The following is a 14,339-nucleotide window of genomic DNA, read 5'->3' as shown; positions in this document are numbered from 1 at the left end:
GACTCTAGAGTGTGTGTTGTTGCTAAAATAAATTAATAAAATAGGTAGGGCCTGATGCTGCAGTGTGATCAGCACCATCAATAACAGCTTAAGGTCAACTCTGCAGCATTCTAGGAAGTATAAGGCAATACCCTTTCCTTTCTGATTGTGTTTTTCTTCTCACTCCAGGATATTTAGTACAAGAAATTAAAAAGGCAGATATTCCACTTCCTGAAGGAGATGTTGCTCCTCCTGCCCCCTTGCTGAAACACATTTTAGAAATCCAGGTAACTTTTCCATAACAGATGCCAAAACTGTACCTCTGGATCTTGGAAGGTTATTTCAAACTTAATTGTTTGCTATAATTTTGAATGACATTCTGTTTTGCTGTAGTTCTATTAATAGATTAAATTAGTGTCTTGCACCCTGTACTGTCTGAAGTTCTAATTCCAAGTCCTTAGCTTGGAGACCAATTAGGGTCAGAACAGCAGACTTAACAGATGCCAGTGGAGGATCAAGTGCATGCAGTACAAAGCAATCTTTGGCAGACTGAGGAATAAAACCTATGGAGCTTAAGTTGATTAAGAAACTGGGAAACTCCCATCGTTGCAGCAAATTAACATGTGCTTAAAATTCATCCTCCCTTGATTTCCAAAACAGTATGATTGATTCTATGTCATTTTTTTTCTCCATGTCTTAGGAACAGTTGCAGAAGCTGGAGACAGAATTGAGAGAAGTAACTAAAAACAAAGAAAAGTTGAGGAAAAACCTGCTTGAACTGACAGAATACACATGCATGTTAGAGGTCACCCAGAGATTTGTCAGGAGAACAGCAGAGGTACTGCTTGTGGTGTTTGATGAAGATTTTGCATCCTGTGGCATTTTTGTTGCATACCATTAGTAGTTCTAGTTAAGTGCGTGACTTGGTGTTGGGCTTTACAGCACTGAATGTTTTTTCATAATTATTTGTGCTCAGTACCTAGAGAACTTGGCTCCATCTTCTTGTGCTGGGCTGCACTCGTATGCATAGCAAAATGCAGCCCTGAACTTAGAGGAGCTTTGTGATTTCTCTGTTGAATTGTTTAAACTTTACTGCTGATGCCAACTGAAAATGAAGGTGTATTTGTGTTATTTTGATGCATAAATTGTGCTAAGAAATTTACCGTGTAACCTTTGCAACGCTGACTATAATTCCTAAGAGCAGTGCACTTGTGATCCCAAGATCTTAGGGTTGTCTGAATTGAACACAGGAAAAAGTTTTATATTTTTATTGAAATAATTTACTTAATGAGCTTTGCTTTAGAATAATAAATGAATGATTTTTTTTTTAATGAAAGCAATGAATTATCTTTCTTTTATTTGCTAGTATGAATCCCATTTACATGCAAATTATGAAGAATTTCCATCTGTGGAAAATGAGCCATTAGTGGATTACAACTGTATGCACAGACTGGGTGCCAAGCTGGGGTAGGTCTGGTTCAATCCACGTGTGGCAGGTTGTCAGTGTGTGCTGTTTCAAAACTGCTTGATGAGCTGCTGTAAATAATGGGCTATTTTCTTAAAAGATGGGATGTAGTGTGATTTCACATGAGCCAAACAGTTTTAGACAGGGTTGGAGTCTGGCCTCAATGTACCTTTGTTACAAACCTGTATTATTTGAAGAGATAAGTAGGACAGCACCAAAAAAACTGACATAAAACTGCCATCAAATCAAATACATGCCTTAAAAAAAAATCTTTAAATGCTCAAAATAATTTCTTCAACTGTTCAAACTCTGTTTTTGTAGGATAAAAATCCAGTGTTTTAATCACCTGTCAGTGTCAGTTGTAAATGTAACTTTATTCATGGTTTTGCCTACTTGCCTTTGAAATTATGTATGGATACTGCTCTCTACAACATCATTATGAGAGGGTATCTTACCAAGAAAAAATTAAGAACCTTGCTGTCACAGAAGGAAGTGATGTCAAATATAATTCTAGTTGTGTGCTCAGGCCTACAGTGTGTTTGTTTTACAAATAGAAATTGTGTCCCTTTTCTATACCAGTTACTTCCAGCTTAGGGTGATGCTTCCCTCTTTAGAGATGGCAGATGCTAAATTATTGTGGCTGTGTGATCCAGAGTGTTGTACTCTGAGTTTTTAATTTTTCTTTTTTTTTTTTTTTTTTCTTTTCCTTTTTTTCCATAGATTCATATCTGGGTTAGTTCACATAGCAAAAGTTGAAGCATTTGAAAAAATGCTGTGGAGAGCCTGTAAAGGCTACACTATTCTGACCTATGCAGAGTTGGATGAATCTCTGGAAGATCCAGATACGGTGAGTAAACTTTGTAACTATCAGCTTATTTTGTTTGTACTTTTCATAAGACTTGGCAGAATTGCTGCTCAGGTCTGCCTATAATTAATATAAATGATTTCCCAGTGCCTTTGGAGGGAAAACGATTTTAAAAGTATTAGAACTTGTAAGACTTTAAAATTAGAGGTCTTGATGCCACGATAACTATAGGAATGGCAATTAATTAGTCATGGTTCAGCTTGATGAGTGCAGAACTTTATTGTAGAATAGTAGTGACTTTGACTGGCTACCTTGATCAAAATACAGGACATAAATGGCTCCTTGGATATTTATTACCTAGATCTGTACAGTGCATTAGCTTTTAATAGTAATTTTATTTATTCATTCAGTAGTTAAGGAAAAAGCCTGGAGTACAGTTGGTCTTCTATGAAGTTTTTTCTCTGAACTTAAAATTCAGTTTTTGTAAATCAGCAATTATAGCTGCCTAATCTCTGTCACTTAAATTTTGCTTCGATTCTAATTTGTAACATTTTTTTAATTTTTTAAGACCTTTTTTATTACTAATAATTCTGTGATGGTAAAATATAATCTCTCTTTTATTTTTCCTGAAAACATTTTCTGTTTTTTTCTTTAACATACCAAAAAATAGAGATCCTGGCAAACTTGAATTTTATTTTTTGATCTTCACTAAAATGGTGGAAGGTTAATGCTCCTAATGCAGCTTTTTCTAATTAGTCAAATTTGTTATTTTGCTCTATAATTATATCACAGTGGAGTTGTTGCTTAAAAACAAACTTTGACAACTTTTTTTTTTTTTTTTTTTAGGGTGAAACCACAAAATGGTTTGTTTTTTTAGTGTCTTATTGGGGTGATCAAATTGGCCAGAAAGTTAAGAAGATTTGTGACTGGTAAGAAGAAAAAGTAATATATATAATTTCTATATACCTGGGTTATTTTCTTGGTAGTCTTTCCCCTGCTCACCTTTCTTTTAAGTGTTGATTTTTATGCAAGGTTTTTGAAGTTAAATTTGTTCCTCCCCCCATTGCATCCAGCTTTATAATGATCCGATATACAAATAAACGTATGAGTCATTTTATCTGCAGTCCTTATTAAGTACAGGCAAAATACTGACTCAGTTGAATGTGTTCTGTGGTTATTAAATGGTGTGTTGCAGATCTGACTGGGGTGTGGGGTTGGGTGATTTGTTTTGGTTTAGTTTGGTTATTTAACACAAGCTTCTGTTTCTCTGTAGCTATCACTGCCATGTGTATCCCTATCCAAACACCACCGAGGAGCGCAGGGCAGTTGTTGAAGGACTAAACGTTCGTATTCAGGATCTTCATACTGTGAGTAAATAACAACGTTCCCTTTGCTGTAGTTATTGCACCATAAGAAATAATTTGACAAGTCACAGTATTAAATACATGAATATGTTTCTAAAATACATACAGCTTTGGATCTGAACATGACTGTATGTCACGTCTCTGGTCTTGTGTTGCATGTACCTATTAAACTTCAGGGCACCTGGCATTGATTTCTGTTTTAAGCAGTGGTTATTGTGGCCTCCTACAAATGTGATCCAGCACTGGATAAATACTAGGTGCTCTGACTGATCTTACTGAGGTTAACGTAACCACTGTTACATTTTCAGTTAAATCTTTCTTTTTTTCCTGGATAAAGGTGCTGCATAAAACCGAGGATTACTTACGCCAAGTCTTGTGTAAAGCATCTGAATCCGTCTATACGTGGGTTATCCAAGTGAAGAAGATGAAAGCCATTTATCATGTGCTCAACCTGTGCAGTTTTGATGTCACAAATAAATGTTTGATTGCTGAGGTTTGGTGTCCAGTGGCTGATCTGCAGAATTTGCGCCATGCCTTGGAGGAAGGTTCAGTAAGTCAACTGAATGCCCCCTGACGTTAAAACTTTTGTCTTGAACTAACTATACAGATAAGGAAAGAAAATAATTACTTAAAAAAGGCTAAAAGTAGGCACAGGCAGGTCTGGGTCTCTAGGAACTCATATCAAACAATTTTTTTAGTAGCAAAGCCTTTATTTAATGTTGTGTTGGGTTTTTTTGTTTTGTTTTGTTTTTTTTTCCTTCAGTAAGAACTTCTGTATTGGACCCAAGTCTGACTGAGCTCACAATGCTATTTGCAATTAAGTAGAAGGTGCTAATTGCCTTGTGTTAGTTGTGTTGAGTGCAGCACCATCCTCTTGTTTTACAAGAGGGAATTTTTAGTAACAAATCTTTGTTTTATGATATTGACTGATGATTCTCATTTGATATTTCATATAAAGTAAGGATCAGAACACTGTACATAATTAGTGTTTTTACAGGAACAGATTAACATGATTTTTTTTTTACGAAGGCACAAAGTGATAAATGTTAAACTTGGGGCTTAATTTAGCCATGTTTCAGGATCAGTGAATCAGTGAAGCAGCTGATAGAGAAAGTGTTTTCACTTTGATTAGGTTAAGTATCAACTGAGTCTTTATATAAATGTATCTTCTTTCTGCCTGCAATTAGAGGAAGAGTGGAGCTACAGTTTCTTCATTCATGAATACCATCCCAACAACACAGCCTCCTCCAACTTTGATACGTACCAATAAATTCACCTCAGGGTTCCAAAATATTGTTGATGCTTATGGAGTTGGAAACTATGGAGAAGTTAATCCAGGTTGGTCCTTCTGAAATCTGAATCATGAGCTGTGCTGTCATTACTGCTTGCCTTGTTATGTGTTTAAATACCAGTTGCTGAATTGGACACTAGTAAAGGCCAAATGACAATCACACTGCTTATTAGTAGCTGTTTTAAAATTTCAGTAGCTCATCAAAAGCACAGATGGTGCTTCAAGCAGTAAGATGGGATTGGATACGGGGTTTGATTTTGCTGAGTTTTTTAGCATTAAAGATACTAATAATAGCTATATGCTATTTCTTTATATATATATAGATATATATATATGTATGTGTATATATATATAAACAAACAAACCAATAAATAACTACATATTTTGGGTAAGATATTTAGGGGAAAAAGAAAACTTTGGTAATGATTATTGATGTTACTGAAGCGTGGAGCTCATCGCTTGAAAAATCCATCCTTACGTATTTTTGCAGCAACATTGGCTAAGTCATGCTGTACAAGAAAATGTGCATTATAGTACAGAGGAAGAAATGTTTGGTTTTTATTTATATTATTATCCTCAGAATTGCCAGCTAACTCCCAACTGTGGAGTTGTCATTACTAAGTGCTATACATATGCAAGATTTAAACCGAGTTAAATGTATAGTGTGGGGGAAAGGTCTATTAGCAAGGAGTGAAACGTCTTTCAAACTTGAAGCTGAAAATTGCTTGAGAGGTTAAAATAGTTGAATTGCTTAGGCATAATTCAGATAGCAACATCAATTACTGTGCTGCGTGCCTGAAATCTGTTACGTTGTCATTTCAGCTCTCTATACCATCATCACCTTTCCCTTCTTGTTTGCGGTTATGTTTGGGGACTTGGGGCACGGTCTGCTAATGTTCATATTTGCGCTTCTGACAATACTGTATGAAAACCACCCGAGGTTGCAAAGATCACAAGATGAGGTAAAAGGAATTACAAACCATTTACTCCCCATCCAGCAAGATAACTTAAATTGAAGAGTTACTACGTTTCTGAAAAGTATTGTTCATTGGACGTGTATTAAACTGGGGTTTTTTCCTTGTTTCAGGATTTTGTGTTTGAAGTTGCCATATTCCTTGAGATTAATGTGATCATTTAACAAACTATTTCCTTTTTCTGAAATGGCAAAAATAATCAAGCTTCAATGAAAGACTGACAAAAATTAGTTGGTACTGTTGGGCTTGTCTTTCCTTCTGCTAGGGCTACTTAGTGATGTGTATGTTTTACAGAATGTGGTTACAGTGACTAATATGAGGAGAAAATTTGATTTTTCAAATTCAGTCTTATTGTCTCTGAGAAGAAGTTACAGTTTGAAATTATTAAACTTAATTATTTTTTTTAATGATATGGGGAATGCAGAAACACCTTTATCTCTCATTAGAATGATATTTAATTAAGAATGGCTGCAAATTACTAATGTCTTGAAAACTAGTCCCAGGGAGGAAATGTGGCTTACAAAGGCTATTTGTTAGCGTAATGATGCCAATGAGAAGTCTCAGTTTGTGTCATGGGAGCTTGCATGGAGACTTCAAATCTCTGCATTCAATTTAAACCACAGTTATCTTTCAGAATACACTTTCTGCTGCTAGTTCTATTTCCTAATGCATATAAACCTTTGCATTTAAATCACTGGACCTGAAGCTGTGACTGCTGGGAGATGAACTGCACCCATTTGGGGACTGCCATCTGTAAATTGCCTATTCACATGCTTAAAGCAAAATTCTCTGTGTTACATTTTAATTTGCCTTAGGTTTCTTCATATTCCTTAATGACTGTTCACAATAATTTTAGATTTTTAGAAGACTTGGTATGGCCAACCATGAGTTTCTCTTAGAAATGTGTGGATAAGGATTGTTCACAGAGCAGATGGTGTTCTTTATTTTTTCTTTTTTCCAATACTTGCAGATAATGAAAATGTTATTTGAAGGCCGATACGTTATTTTATTAATGGGTCTGTTTTCTGTATACACTGGATTAATCTATAATGACTGTTTTTCAAAGTCATTAAATATATTTGGTTCTGGATGGAATGTTTCAGCGATGTTTGAGCAGAAGGCTTGGCGGTGAGTAGCTTACCTCTGTTTGCTGTACCATTAAAGCAAAAACATACTTCCTGCAGCAGTTTAACCTTTTTGCTCACTCATTTTAACCATCCTTTTATTGAGAGCAGTAAGTAAATGTAGTGAAATCTAGCAAATCTAGTTGTTTTGGTAGTAGGTGCTAGTGTACTAAGGGCAAAGTGATGCATCTATGCTTAAAATAAAAAGCCAGTAATACTTAAAAACAAACAAATCTAGTTGCTTATTATCTTAAATGGAGAAATCCACAGAGAACACAGTGTCTTGCAAAACCACTATTAGAATTTGATTCTATGTAATTCAGTCAATTATTATCAAGTTAGTCTCATATTTGTCAGTGCTCTTTTACTGTCCTCAATCACCTGGAACATCTATAATATTAGAATTTCATATAGATGACAGTCAGTCTTCTCCTGGAACAAATTCTATTGCAATACCCTAATGTTCACAGCTTACATCTTATTTCACCTCAAAAACAGGAAGTGCCTTAAAATGGTAGAGTCAAAACCACTGACTGGTTAAAATGTGAGTGGGTTGTGAGTGTGTGTTAATTAAAAACTATATGAAGTTAGAGTGGAGACTCAGCCAAATGCAAAAGGGAAAAAAGATATAAATTATTCTTTGTGTGTTTGTTAGTGAATTTTATATAAAAGCAAATTGTGAGCTTTTTAGATGAAACTTTCCATTCTAGGGGAATGAGGAATAAAATCCAGAAACTTTCCTTTCAAAGTCAGTTAGTGCAAATTAAGCCCAGATTGTGAGTTACTAGATTTTTAAATTATTATTTTGCTATTGTTTTTATTAGCCAGGCCTTTTGTGCTTAGAAATCCTTTTAGTCTTCTTTTTAAGACTGACTAGTGGGTGAGCTAGTCATAGAAAGGAAAGGATATGAAATATAAAGAATTGAAAGTAAATGTTGTCACTACCTCTAAACAATGTCAGATCTGATTGTGTTTTTCTTTCTCTGCAGTCTTGAGGATTTAAAGTCAAATCAATTCTTAACACTGGATCCAAATGTTCCTGGTGTATACAACGGAGCTTATCCCTTTGGAATTGATCCAGTTAGTATTACACTTTTAAATTACCCATTTGTGATGATCAGTCATTTGTAAATTAAATTTTGGTATGTGTATTAGGAAAAGTACTATGGAAAATACACATTTCTGCTCACTCTTTCCATTCAAAAGAGTGTTTCCCTTAACGAGTCAACTATTTTCATGAAACTCAAATTTCAGTTATAATCCCTGTTTGACACAGAATTCTAGTCTTCAATAGGGAATGGATACTGTTTTATTTCTTCTGTTACACTATTCTTTAATGTTGATTTTTGTCTTTACTTCTTCAGATCTGGAATTTAGCAAGCAACCGTCTCAGTTTTTTAAATTCTTTCAAAATGAAAATGTCTGTGATTTTTGGAGTAACTCACATGACGTTTGGAGTTGTATTGGGGGTATTTAACCACTTGTAAGTACAAGAAGTTAACATTATAGTTTTTGTCAAGTCTTTAATTCTAACTGTCAGTCTGGTAAGGGAAATTAGAACAATTTAAAAAAAAAATCATAGTAATTGTTAAAAACTGTTGTTAAAAGAATAAAAGGAGACAGTAACAGAGAGGTTAGTAACAGGTCTTCAGTCACATACATAAGATGGTGGATCAGTATTATGCCAAAAAATCTGAAGGCATTGATTAGTACAAGATTTTGTTTCACTTGTTGCTAAATAATAATACATACCTCTTATGGTCTTGATTTCCACTGAAATATCTGATTGAAATTTCACTGAATACAAAGAAATCATTTCTTCAGTTCAGGATTATAATTTCAGTCTTGCTGTTTAAAATTGCTGGGTACAGTTCTGTTTTATTGAAAACGTGTTTGGGCCATATATTTCTCTTGATCTTTCCTTGTAAAGCTTATTTTTAATTTTTTTTCCCATTTCTATCTTTTAGGCACTTCAAGAAGAAGTATAATATTTATTTGGTTTTTCTTCCTGAACTTTTATTCATGATGTGCATCTTTGGCTACCTTGTGTTCATGATCTTCTTTAAATGGTTAGCGTATTCTGCAGAGGACTCTACATCTGCTCCTAGTATTCTGATTGAATTTATTAACATGTTCCTGTTTCCTGGTGGTGAAGCAGAGGTCTTCTACACCGGACAGGTTAGTAGTGTTCTTACAAGCTTCTGAAGATCCTGTAGTTTCCTATGCAGATAACACTTTAGCAGTCATGGAAGGCTGATGGCTGACTGTTCCTCTAGGAAGGGGAGTGTATCAGACTAAGGGGAAACTGAATAAATGATTAAATGATTAAATAACATATTTACTCTTTAATTGGTTGTAAGATTTTATGTAGTGACTTGTGAAAATACCTGTTTCTAGAACAAAATCTCCCAGGTTAAGACTAAAGAGCAGTCTCATACTTGTAATTTTGATACTTTTCTATGTGCTGTAAATAATCTTACTAAACTGAGTATCAATAATGCCTTAATCTAGAAACAAGTCCTGAAGATGCTGGATGTCTGTAAACCATTTTAAGGGCCTGATTAAGTAAAATTCCTATGTGCATGTTCAATTTGGAGTATATGCCCACGGAAATCAGTAGTGCTTTTCTTACACTCAAACAGCCCTTTAAAGGAAAATGGGAAGGCTTTTCTTACCTTTGATTTTATGATCTAATCTCATTTTCTTTCTCCCCCCACCCCCAACAGGTTGCTCTACAGAGATTTTTACTTACTATTGCATTTCTTTCTGTTCCTGTAATGCTCTTTGGTAAACCACTTTATTTATATTGGTTGCACAGTGGAGGCCGAGGCATTAGAATGTACAGGGTAAGTATTGAGAGACACTTACACATTTCTGCAGTATAGAAGGATTCAGCTGGTGTATTGCTTATAGAGTAATGTCCTTACTAGATATTTCTACTCAGCTTGGAAAGTTGTTACCTGTAATGCATAATAGTGCTTTGTTCCTCTAGCTCTCTTGTTGCCTTTGCTTGTGACTACTTTAAATACATTTTGAAAATGACACTGGCAGTCCACTTAGAGACACACACTGTTTCTGTTTTGCAGAGTGGCTACAAGCTAATTCGAAAAGAAAGTGAAGAAGAACTTTCTCTGCTGAGATCTCATGATGTAGAAGAAGGAAGCAGTCATTCAGATAGTGGGCACAGAGAAGGGGATGGAGAGGAGGTAAAGTTTTTACTTAATCTGTAGTTTGTATGTCTTTAAAAGCAAATTAGAAGTGGAAGATCAAGAAGATAACCTGTACACCGAGTCCCTGTAAGTTTTCAAGAAAATCACTTGAACCTTTACAAAGACCTAAATGCCTGAATGCAATTTAATTATTTTTATTGTTGCTATTTTATCATTATTTCTTAATATATTTAGATTGCTACAGTAAACCACAACCTGTCTGTAGTGGAGAACAGGAAGAGTCCTTTGTTTGCATCTATAGACTCTGCATCTAAGACTATAGCTTTTCTTAAATTGAAGAGTAGGATAAAATTCCTGGATTTTGTGTGGTTTTATGGATTCTTAAAATTAAGGCACGAGGACGACTGCCCAGCTTCCTGTTAATTAATCCTGGCTTTTCATCCAGACAAAAGTCTTTTTATGTCTGCAAATTACATCTTGTGATGAGGATTATTGCTAATGGGGGTTGGGAGACATGAACTGCATTCCTTGTCCCCAGCTATTGCTGCTGTTTAGTTTGGCCAAATTTTTAAAGGTCCTGACTGATTCCACTGATTTCATGTGAATTGAAAGATACAAAAGTGGTTCAGTTTCACGTTGTGCAGATTATGCATAGCACTTGCTGCACTGGGGTAGTAGACTCTTGCTTCTTAGGTATAGAAAATACAAGAATTATTTGCTTAAATAAAATATGTTATAGTTTCATGCAAACTAAGTGTTGAAACTTACAGTAATATTAGTCTTCGAACTCTGTTAGCAACAAGTACATATATTTAGAGTTTACAGATTCACATAGTTATTTTTGTATCACTAACATTACTAATAATGGTTTTAAAGGTGCAAAAATTGACATTGTAAACTTATGACATCAATAGAATGGGACTTAGAACCATGACTGGTTTTACTACTTAGAGTTTTTGAGTATTAGATCATATTCCCTGTGGAAAACGTAAATTGCATTCATTTTTATCTATCAACAAAGTAATTGGAGAAACTATCTGGAAAACTGTAGCATCTGAATTTTTCTTTTTTAATGTTATCTCTGTAATATGAATCTTAAACATAGCAGCTTTTTTTACTTCATATGAAAACCATGTGTGACCCTTTAATGGAATTTTTCTTGCTTGTATATTAAGCTTTACCGATGAATGTTCTTTTTCTCTCACGCTGTACTATGTTGTTTAAATGGATACAAATGTATTTTTATATTTTAGCTTAATTTTGCAGATGTTTTTATGAATCAAGCAATTCATACCATTGAATACTGTCTAGGATGTGTTTCTAATACAGCCTCATATCTGAGACTCTGGGCATTAAGTCTTGCTCATGCACGTAAGTGGGTTTTTTTTTGGTTGGTTGTTTTTTTCGTTCTGGCCTGATTTTTAATGCTGATTAGAGGGGGGTTGGCCTGTTGGAAGTGATACTACTGTGAAATTATCTTTTTCTTAATTTAAAATATTCCTTGTTTAAACTAATCATGATCTATGGAAAGGCTTCAAACTAAAATTGTGATATATTTTTAGGAATCTAGTAATTTTCTTCACTGATTGCTCTGGGTTGTAAACAGTTTGATTATCTGAGCACAGTGTTATCTCACATAATAGTGTATCAGTAGTCACAGTACCATTTCTTATTAATTATATATATATTTTTTTTTAATAGAGTTATCAGAAGTTCTATGGCAGATGGTGATGAGAGTGGGTCTTCGTGTGGATACAACATACGGTGTCTTACTGCTCGTCCCCGTTCTAGCCTTTTTTGCTGTGCTCACAGTTTCTATTCTTTTGGTCATGGAGGGGCTTTCAGCTTTTCTCCACGCTATACGACTTCACTGGTAAGTTAATTTTTTCTTTATCCCACCTTAGCATGTACTGGCTTGTTGAAGAGGAATTTTTGTGTCAAAATATTAGGTGTCTTATTAAAAAGAAAAGTTTAGAATTCAACAGCCTCCTGGTATTGTAGTAGATGTATTTAATAATATTAAATAAACGGCTTGTTAGTTGAATGTGATTGTTCCTCTGGAATATTTTCAGTAAATTTGAATATTATATTGGCTTATGATGCATGGTAACCTCTACCACATTCAGAGCTGACAAACTATGAGAACATTTGATTTATAGTATTGCAACTTTTCATGCTATAGAATATTAGTAACATGGATAAGTATTTTTTTATTTCAGTCTAGTTGTATCACTGAATGGCTTCAGTCTGTTTTATTTATTTGATTCAACGGAACATTTACATTAGGGAGCAAAACTTTTGCTGAAGTGGGGCTGCCAACCCTTACGTATTTTAATCCTTTCTTAGTCTTAATATCACAAGTTTTGCACATTGGAATGGATTCAAAGAATATTCAGTTTGAAATCTGATGAAATTTACAGTATAACAAAAGGCAGACATACAGTATATAAACACAAGGCAAAACTGTATGCATTACAGTCTTGTCCTCATGATATTGCATATTTGCAAAACAATTCACCACAACTAACTCAAAAACTTATTAATTTGTAAGCAGTGAGAAATGAGTTGTTACAGCACAGTGTCAGTGTGTTTGGGTCTCTTGAGAAATACTAAATTTGCCTAGGACTGTGATAGGAAGGTTAAATAGCTGCACAGAAAGCATAAGTGCCAGGATTAGGATCGGTTTTGTTCAGCCTCTTGTTTTACACAATTCAATACCTTCATAGCTGGTCACTTTGGATTAATATATAGCTTCTGATTTTTTTTTATTGATTATTTTTTTTTTTCTTGTTTCAGGGTGGAATTTCAGAACAAGTTCTACTCTGGTGGAGGATACAAGTTTACGCCATTCTCTTTTAAGCACATTTCTTTACATTTTAATAAAGATGATCCGGCATAGTTTGGTTGCTGTCAGCAGAAATGTTTGGAATGGTCTGCAAATAATCATGTGATTGGATCTCACCTATGAATGGTTTCTTGTAGGACAAAGTGTTTTTCACTGATTGCCTTATAATGCAGCCAAATAATTCTGTAATATATACCTCCCATAGAAATACATAGCAGATCTGGAGCATCTTGTATATAGATATAAAATGTACATTTTTCTTGATAAACTAATGTTGTAAATTAATTTTATTCTTAAAAAAAAAAAAAAGTTGTTACTGCTTGTCCTAAAACCAGTGTAGGCATTTTTATTGTTGAGGCTGTTTATTTTCTTGAATGATTACTTTTAAGTTATCTAAAAGAGTTTTAATCATATTAAACATTCAGTACTAATCACATAGTTAAGCAAGCTCCCATCTCATGCACTTTGGGAACAATTCAGCAATGCAACAGATGCAATGTATGTTTTCAATATCTATTCCAGAAGGGTTATGAAATGTAAACTTATCCATAGCAATGCAATGTGCTCTTTTGTGGCCATATTTGAAATTGCACCAAAAATGTTAACTGTTTTTTCTGAGTTCTGCCCAGAGTTATTACTTTAATCTTTCAGAAGCCACAGCAATATTTAAAGTAATGGAAGAAGGCAGGGTTAGAAGTGGAGACTGGAAGTGTTAGCCCTCTTCTTTCCCTGCAGTCAGGCGATTTCTGATCCATGCTGTTCTGCAAAGCCAGGTGTTTGCAGCCCATCGCTTGCAGTGACCTTGATGAGTTAAAAACCTCAGAAAAAGTCTTGCACAGTCTGGGTGAGGACTCAACTAAAAGAATCAAACAGCCTACACAAAATTTTTATCCCAGGTTCTGTTTTTACAGCATGGTCCCTTGCAGATTTTCTACTTCTAGGAATAACTTTTGCACGGGGAATGAAGAATTGGCCTCAATCTGTTTATGTTTGGCTGTAAGGATGTACATGCTGTGTTACCCATCTCATGTTGAACCAAAGTTTATACCGAATACATGGAAAGAGGTTGTTTTGTAATATTTTTTTTTTGTATCAGTGTGAAAATTGGGGATATGACCATAATGTTTTAACATCAGTGCCATAAGAACAGCATAAGCTAAATTTTGCACTTGTTTCATACTAATTCCAAATAAAACCTCGTTTGTGCTGTTGGGAGCGGGCCCTTCTCTTTGTATGGAGGCCATTGCCTGCACCTGGCAACGCTGGAGGGGGCCGTCCTTGGCCCGAGGTCCCCTCCGGGCAGGCAGCCCTTCCCGCCCGCC

General features: G+C 34.9%; 1 protein-coding gene across 1 annotated transcript in view; it reads left to right on the top strand.

Moving 5' to 3' along the window:
* Positions 1-13,643, top strand: part of ATP6V0A2 (ATPase H+ transporting V0 subunit a2) — a 14,999-nt gene extending 1,356 nt beyond the window's left edge. The window contains exons 2-19 of the mRNA XM_010163295.2: positions 169-266; positions 680-817; positions 1,346-1,446; positions 2,165-2,291; positions 3,096-3,178; positions 3,523-3,616; positions 3,951-4,163; positions 4,801-4,951; positions 5,727-5,866; positions 6,849-7,006; positions 7,992-8,082; positions 8,367-8,485; positions 8,970-9,180; positions 9,729-9,848; positions 10,089-10,208; positions 11,426-11,543; positions 11,874-12,045; positions 12,969-13,643. Coding sequence (XP_010161597.1) covers positions 169-266; positions 680-817; positions 1,346-1,446; positions 2,165-2,291; positions 3,096-3,178; positions 3,523-3,616; positions 3,951-4,163; positions 4,801-4,951; positions 5,727-5,866; positions 6,849-7,006; positions 7,992-8,082; positions 8,367-8,485; positions 8,970-9,180; positions 9,729-9,848; positions 10,089-10,208; positions 11,426-11,543; positions 11,874-12,045; positions 12,969-13,071 — 2,357 coding nt within the window. The 3' untranslated portion in view covers positions 13,072-13,643. The remainder of the gene's footprint in view (positions 1-168; positions 267-679; positions 818-1,345; positions 1,447-2,164; positions 2,292-3,095; positions 3,179-3,522; positions 3,617-3,950; positions 4,164-4,800; positions 4,952-5,726; positions 5,867-6,848; positions 7,007-7,991; positions 8,083-8,366; positions 8,486-8,969; positions 9,181-9,728; positions 9,849-10,088; positions 10,209-11,425; positions 11,544-11,873; positions 12,046-12,968) is intronic.
* Positions 13,644-14,339: the final 696 nt, after the last annotated feature.

This window comes from Antrostomus carolinensis, unplaced genomic scaffold (assembly GCF_000700745.2).
Source record: "Antrostomus carolinensis isolate BGI_N321 unplaced genomic scaffold, ASM70074v2 scaffold40812, whole genome shotgun sequence".
Lineage (NCBI taxonomy): Eukaryota > Metazoa > Chordata > Aves > Caprimulgiformes > Caprimulgidae > Antrostomus > Antrostomus carolinensis.
The sequence above is the reverse complement of the archived record's forward strand: the minus strand, read 5'-3'. Positions and strand labels throughout refer to the sequence as shown.